The sequence below is a fragment of the Cygnus olor genome, chromosome 7 (genome assembly GCF_009769625.2).
Source record: "Cygnus olor isolate bCygOlo1 chromosome 7, bCygOlo1.pri.v2, whole genome shotgun sequence".
NCBI classification, from domain to species: Eukaryota; Metazoa; Chordata; class Aves; order Anseriformes; family Anatidae; genus Cygnus; species Cygnus olor.
The window spans coordinates 6,833,871-6,841,537 of record NC_049175.1 but is presented as its reverse complement, the minus strand read 5'-3'; the positions used below and the strand labels follow the sequence as shown (position 1 = coordinate 6,841,537).

Below are 7,667 nucleotides of genomic sequence, written 5' to 3'. Positions count from 1 at the left end.
ATGTCTGCACTGCTGAGGAAGATCCCTGAAAACATCCCTCAAGACATACGAAAAATTAGAATAGAAAATTCTCACCTAACAGAATTGCCTCGCAGGTCATTTGCGAACGTTAGTGCCTTGGAGTATCTCTGGCTCAATTTTAACAACATCACAGTGATGCACATCAAGAGCCTGGAATACCTGCCGGCTCTGAAGGAGCTGCGCTTGCAAGGGAACAAATTAAGTTCAGTGCCATGGACAGCATTTCAAGACACCCCAGCTTTGAAAATCCTGGATCTGAAGCACAACCGGCTAGATGTCCTTCCAGAACACGCGCTCCGCTATCTGCCCAACCTGACCTATTTAGATCTATCCTCAAATCAGCTTACTGTCATATCCAGGGATGTCTTCTATAGCTGGCCTATCTACCAGAGAAGCCAGAGGGCGGAGGGGCAGATAGAAGCTATTTCCAATGCTGTCCTGGCCCTTCATGACAACCCATGGATTTGTGACTGTCGCCTGCGGGGATTTGTCCAGTTTATCAAGTCAGTTGGCCCACCTATTATTCTGATGAATTCCTATTTAACTTGCTCAAGCCCGAAATTCAGGGCAGGGAAATTTTTCCATGAAGTGGAGCTCAACAGCTGCATGAAGCCACTAACCTCAGCCCTTGACACCAACCTGACAGTCCCTGTGGGGCTGAACGTCACCCTGACCTGCTTTGTGCAAGCCAGCCCTTCCCCAGCCGTCTGGTGGACCTATGCACTCAAACTTTTAAGAGCATTTAATGGTAAGCAATGCTTTTTTTTTTTTTTTTTTCTTTTTTTTCCTTAATTTGCATTTTGCTGTTCTACTTACATAGGTCTTCAGGCCATCTAGTCACCACATCAGTTCTCAGTCCCTTTGGAGTATCACAGTCAATGTGGTTGCAATAGTCCAAATAATCTTAATCATCCTACTGTGTCTAAGCATGTCTGACCAGCACGAGAAGAGATGCTTCATGCAGGAAATCTGTCAAAGATGAAGGGAGCAAGTTCTCATTTTCATGCAATTATTTTGTGATATGTGGATTTTTATTAGTAGCTCTTTCATCATGATACGTGATGTAAGAACTATCAATAGTGACACAGCCATACACATATATTAGATATGTAGTTATCTAGACATGCATATATAGAGAATATATAGTATATACTACGTATATATGCACACTGCTTATACGTGTGTGTGTGTTGTAGACAGGCGCACACACATATATATATATGCTAAATATATATACTATATATTTTTACAGGCATGTGTGTAGGAGCACAGACACAGACAGATAGACACACACACGAATGAGACACACACACACACGCACTGACACACACAACATGCGCACGCACGTGCACATGCACTTCTAGACTATTCCCATGTGTTTTCTCAAGAAATATCCATGCAAAACACAAAACCCTGATGCCACATTACCTGTCCATGCCCACTCACATTCTATTAGCAAAATAGATGACATTTTTCTCCATAAAACACGCTAATTTGTCTGCATTACTGAGGACCTCATAATAGGAGGACTTTTCCCTTCCTTCTCGTCCAGCTGGAAGCCCTCCCTCATAGTTATTTTTGGTATGAACAGTCAACAGGGCAAGTTGCTATTTTCGTAAATTCAAAGCTAAGAAGACATACAGACACCACACAGATTATGTGTGTTCCTAATAAGCCTACTATCTAAATAAGATAGCATTACCCCTTAATCTTGGACTGCATTTCAGCATTTTAACAGCACTTGTGCATCTTTCTGTGACCATGGTATGCCCAGGTTTTCTTTCCTTCCTGTGGCCCTGCTTGGGCAGATTCATAAGGTTATTGGCTTATTCATAAGGTTATTAAAATTACATTTTGCTTCCAGCCCAACCCTTCCTGACACCCATGTGCCTTTTTCATATATATTTTTTATTTTTATTTTATTTTATTTTATTTTATTTTATTTTATTATTTTATTTTATTTTATTTTATTTTAAATTTTATTTGCCAGAGCTTCTTGAGAATGAAAAATTTCAGTATCCAGCCTAATAGATGCGGGAGCATGTGTCCAAAATATAGAGGTACCTCTGGGGCACCTCAGGGGCTCTTCCTGCTTTATTACAGCCTGAACATGCCAACAGCAGATGGCACGTAGGTGGCTTTCTCCCTGCCCTGCCTCCATGAAGGTATTTGGGTGTTCCCAGGCATTTAGGGGCTATGTGGTAGAGAATGTCACTCCAGGTTAGAGTCACAGAATGTTGTGAGTTGGAAGGGATTCATGAAGATCATCGAGTCTACCGCCTGACTCCACACAGGGCAACCTAAGAGTTGAACCACATATCCAAGGGCATTGTCCAAATGCTTCTTGAATGCTGGCAGGCTTGGGGCCATGACCACTTCCCTGGGCTTGACCACTTGGGGCTTGACCATCCCCTCAGTGGAGAACTTTTCCCTAACATCTGACCTTCCCCAGATGCAGCCTTGAGCCAGTCACTTGTCCCCCCAGCCCATATGTACATCCAGGCTGACACCGATCCAGGTGCAGAATCTGGCAATTGCTTTTGTTAAATTTCATACAGTTGGTCATTGTCCAGCACTCCAAGCTATCGAGCACTCTGTAAGGCCTCTCTTCTCAAGGGAACCAATGGCTCCTCCTAGTTTAGTATAGTCCACAAACCTACTTACTTTATTGCCTCTTGGCCTGGGTAACACTTCACCCATGAGCTCTGTGGGGTTTGGTGCATGCCCACACCCCAACTCCCTTTTCCCCGGGATGGGCAGGTGCTGCTTGGCCCCCCTCAACTTCACCCCCTCTGGGACAGTCTTGGGGCTGCAATGCGACCACCCTGTCCGCTGATTCGGCTCCCCTCTGCCCCTCAGTGTCCACCCAGCCCATCAGTGAGGAGACCGTCCGCTCCGAGCTGCTGATCCCAGCGGCACGGCCAGCAGACGCCGGCAACTACACCTGCACTGCTGCCAACTTCTTGGGCAACACCTCGGTGGCCATTGCCCTCCATGTAGGCACCCCGCCAGCCTCCGCCCCCGTCCCGGGCTGGGCCCCTGCTGCCTCCGCAGAGCCAGGCGCCCACGTGGAGGTGCGCATCGCCAAGCAGACGGTCTACGGCATCACCCTGGAGTGGTTCGCAGCGGCGGCGGTGGCAGAGCCAGGGGAGACCTGGTACACGCTGCTGGTGGGCCGCTATGACACCGCCCAGAAGGACGCCATCTACATCGGCCCTGGTGTCAACACCTACTCAGTGACCGACCTGCTACCCGCCACCAAGTACGAGATCTGTGTGGCTGTCCGCAACCAGGCACCTCGCAAGGGCCAGTGCGTCGTCTTTGTCACAGGCAGCGACGTCAGCCAGCTGGAGCAGCGCGAGAAGCTCATCCACATCGTCGTCATCGTCTGCGCCATGGTGCTGGCCGTGCCTGCCGGCATGTACGCCTGCACCGCCGAGGCCCGTCCTGGCTGCCTGACCCGCTGCCCCGCCGCCTGGCCCCGCCGCCGCCGCGGGGGCCAGCCACCGGCAGCCGGCAGCAAGGAGAGCACGCTGGACAGCCTGCCCACCGGCAGCCAGGACGGGCTCTGCCACCCTGAGGGTGGCCGCAGTACCCGGCGGCCCCTGGCCCGCGAGGAGCCCGAGTGGCCTGGCAAGGCCCGGCCGCCCCACAGGAACAGCGCTGACCTCTACTAGCTCGGCCTCCGCCTGCCTGCGACTGCGGGCACATGGCCTCCATCCACAGTCTCCATCCTGCTGGCTTTTTTGAGAAGGAGCAGTGGAATTCCCCATGTGTCATAGACCTGGGGCATGGTGGGCTGCATGGCCAGCATCCCCAGTGGGCTCCCAGAGCCCCAGGCCTGGGGGCCTTGGGGGGTGTGTGGCTGCACCCCAGCATCCCCAGCACTGCCATGGAGCGGCACACACAAGTTGAGGTGCCCTTGGTCTACCTGAAGAACAACATGACCAAAGTACTTTGTAGTAGTTGCTTAAGAAATGTTTTAGAGCCACTACTTGATGGCTTCAAGCTGAGATGAAAGGAAACAAGCATTAAGAAAAGTAACAAACCCAACAACCAAATAGAAATATGCATCAAAAGGTCAGAGCTGCCTGCTGCCTGCACATGTGCATCTTATTTTAAAAAATTATTTCTTTAGCTTTCCCAGCCAGGAATGCGGTTGATGGGGAGGTGTGTTTGCGGTGCTGGACTTCTGTTGGCTGCCATGTGGATGTGTAATGGCACAGCAGTGGAGGGTTCCTGGGTTTGTTTTTTGTGGATTTGTTTTTTTGATAGGAATGTTTTTTGTAATAGGGAGGGAAGGGACTTTTACCTGTGTCCAAAATATGTAGCTTAGATGACCAGTTTAGTTCACCACATAGCCACGTGTTGTGTTAAAGGTTAAAGTAATTGGGAGTGATGCCCAATTAGTCGTCATAAGTCTGGTTGCGTTCAGGGTGCTGGAATATCACTATTACAGATACACCCTCAGTCTAGTTGTGTTCCATGCACTACCACGGCCACACTTAACGAGTTTGGTTGCGCTCAGTGAGAACTACCACAGCTAGATTTAATGAGTAGTGCAATTTATTAAGCAACAGGTACACAGGTTGTTTGGGTTGCCAGTGATAAATTCAGTGTCTGCAAAGCACATAGAAATACCAAAAGTACAAGTAACTTAGCCTGGCCATAAATGCGTTAAAAGGGATAAAGCAACTCTATAGAGATGGCTGAGTTTCCCAGGGAGGCACTTGGTGTAACCAAGTGGTCAGCTCTTACACAAAGGCATCCCAGTGTTGGGAGGGGAAGAGCAGCTCAGCCTGTCAACCGATCCCAGAAGTCAGAAAGTATCCTTCGTGATGGTATCTTCCCTAAGATCCTCTCTCCCTTAAGCTAATTTATATCGTTTTCTATCTTTTAGGTGGAGCTTGAGTGACTCTAGTCATGCGTATCTTGGTTACAATTGGTGCAAAATGTTCTCTCTTTGCTTTAAAATTATTGACTATAAAAATTTTAAAGTGCAAACATGTGAGGCATGGTTACACCTCGGAGGCAGGTAGCTTTTGGGATGGAGGTGTGTTTTGGTATTATAATGGGCAATATCCCCCACAAAGGGAAAGGGTGAGAAAAATGCAATGAAGAGGGCTCAAGGGGATAAGGACAGGGAATCACTCAACGATTATCATAATGGGCAAAACAGACTCAGAGTAGGCAGACAGTAAGATTTATTGCCTATTACTGGCAAGCTAGAGAAGTGAGAAACAAAGGAAAGAAACCAAAAACACCTTCTCTCCATCCACCCTCTTCCACCTCCTCCCCCCAAGTGGCACAGGGGAATGGGGGAATGGGGCTGCGGTCAGTCCCTGACGCTTCGTCTCCGCTGCTCCTTCACGGTTCCTCTCTGCCCCTGCTCCACGTGGGGGTCCCTCCCACGGGATGCCGTCCTTCCCGAACTGAGCCTGCGAGGGCTGCCCACAGGCAGCCACTCTTCAAGAACTGCTCCCACACAGCTCCGTACCGCAGGGGGGTCCATTCCCCCAGGAGCAAACTGCTCCAGCACGGGTCCCCCATGGGCGGCAGCCCCCCCCCCCCCAGACCCCCTGCTCCTGCATGGACTCCTCTCCGCGGGCTGCAGCTCTGGCCTGGGGCCTGCTCCTGCGGGAGCTCTCCATGGGCCGCAGCCTCCTCCAGGCCACATCCACCTGCTCCACCGGGGGCTCCTCCACGGGCTGCAGCGTGGAGATCTGCTTCGTGTGGGACCCATGGGCTGCAGGGGGACAGCCTGCTCCACCAGGGGGCCTCTCCACAGGCCGCAGGGGAACTGCTGCTGCGTGCCTGGGGCACCTCCTGCTGCACTGACCTAGGGGTCTGCAGGGCTGCTTCTCACTCCTCACTCTCCCAGCTGCTGTTGCACAGCAGGCATTTCTTGTTTTTGTGTTTTTTTTTTTTTTTTTTTTTTTTCCTTTCCCTCCCCTTTCTTAAATCTGCTCTCACTGAGGCACAAATGACATCACTTACTGGCTTTGCTCTGAGCAGCAGCAGGTCCCTCTGGAGCTGGCTGAAACTGTCCCTTATCTAACATGGGGCAGCTTCTGGAGTCTTCTCACAGAAGCCGCACCTGCAGCCCCCTGCTACCAAAACCTTGCCATGTATCCCCTGGAAGCTTCATCAATGCTGTACCTGTCCTTTAAAATGTGACTAGTTTAATTTCTGAGTTACCTCAGGCAATTATTCCACACCATACTTCTGTGTAATACAATGAACACATCTACTGCCTTTTGTTATGCACGTGCTGTGTTAATGTATTTCTCTTTAGTGTTAAGAACAAGAGCTGCTGAGGAATTGATGTTCCCCCTCTCCACCCTCCCCACTATGTCTCTCATTTCTCCCAGGAAAGCCAATGTGGTGCTGTGGCCGTGGGGGCAATGCGGAGGTGTCAGGGACATCATCCTGGCTTGTATCAGGAATAGTGCAGCCAGCAGGAGCAGGGAGGTGATAATTCCCCTCTACTCCGCTCTGGTGAGGCTGCACCTCGAGTACTGCGTTCAGTTTTGGGCCCCTCACTACAAGAAGATACCAAGGGTCTGGAGCACGTCCAGAGCAGGGCTACGAAGCTGGTGAAGGGCCTGGAACACAAGTCCTGTGAGGAGTGGCTGAGGGAACTGGGGTTGTTTGGTCTGGAGAAGAGAAGGCCCAGGGGAGACCTTATTGCTCTCTGCAACTACCTGAAAGGTGTGGGGAGCTGGGGGTCGGCTTCCTCTCACAGATTACTAGTGACAGGACTAGAGGGAATGGCCTCAAGTTGCACCGGGGAGGTTCAGGTTGGAAATTAGGAGACATTTCTTCTCAGAAAGAGCAGTCAGGCGTTGGGACAGGTTGCCCAGGGAGGTGGTGGCATCACCATCCCTGGGGGTGTTCAAGGAAAGGTTGGACATGGTGCTTAGGGACATGGTTAGTGGGTGATACTGGTGGTAGGGGGGTGGTTGGACCAGATGATCTTGGAGGTTTTTCCCAACCTCAGTGATTCTATGATTCCATGATGCTGGGCCTGACCCCCGCCATTGGGACAAGCGGCTGCTGCACTGAGTGGGCACATCACTGGGGGCAGGGGCCCGGGTTTGGGAGCTGATGAGCCACCGCTGTGTTTCCTGCCAGGCCAGGCAGCCAGCCAGGCGCTAACCCCAGACACAGACGCGCTGCCTGCACAGCCTGCTGCTTCAACATCAAGGCTCGCCACCTTGCCAGAGGCAGAAAAAACAATAAACCAACATACATAGGAGAGCAACTGTCCCAGGCTTGTAGAGCAGCTACCTTTTTGGGGATCAGCGTACTTTTTTTTTTTTTTCTCCTTTCTTTTTGGCCTTGTTCTTTTCAGCACAAACAAAGCACGTGGCTGACAGACCCATAGCCCTTGTCATACGTGTTAGAGACCTTGTCAAAAATACCAAACCAGAGTAGAAACCTTGGCTATAGCCAGAGATAAAGACTACCGTGACCTTTACTGTGTGGCAGTTTGCCTTTCTAGTTGTGTTTTGGCGACAAAAGCTATGCTTCGTTGTGTGTTTTCCATGCTGCACAGCCTCAGGTCCCCATGTTTCCTTCCCCAGCACCTCCAACTGCTGCAACTTACTGCGTGGCTTTTAAAAAACGTTTTGTCGATGCTGACT

General features: G+C 50.6%; 1 protein-coding gene across 1 annotated transcript; it reads left to right on the top strand.

The window, feature by feature from the left end:
* Positions 1-3,698, top strand: LRIT2 (leucine rich repeat, Ig-like and transmembrane domains 2). The gene is made up of 2 exons (XM_040563998.1): positions 1-769; positions 2,881-3,698. The coding sequence occupies exons 1-2, from the start codon at positions 1-3 to the stop codon at positions 3,696-3,698; spliced, it is 1,587 nt and encodes a 528-aa protein (XP_040419932.1).
* The last annotated feature ends 3,969 nt before the right edge of the window (positions 3,699-7,667 follow it).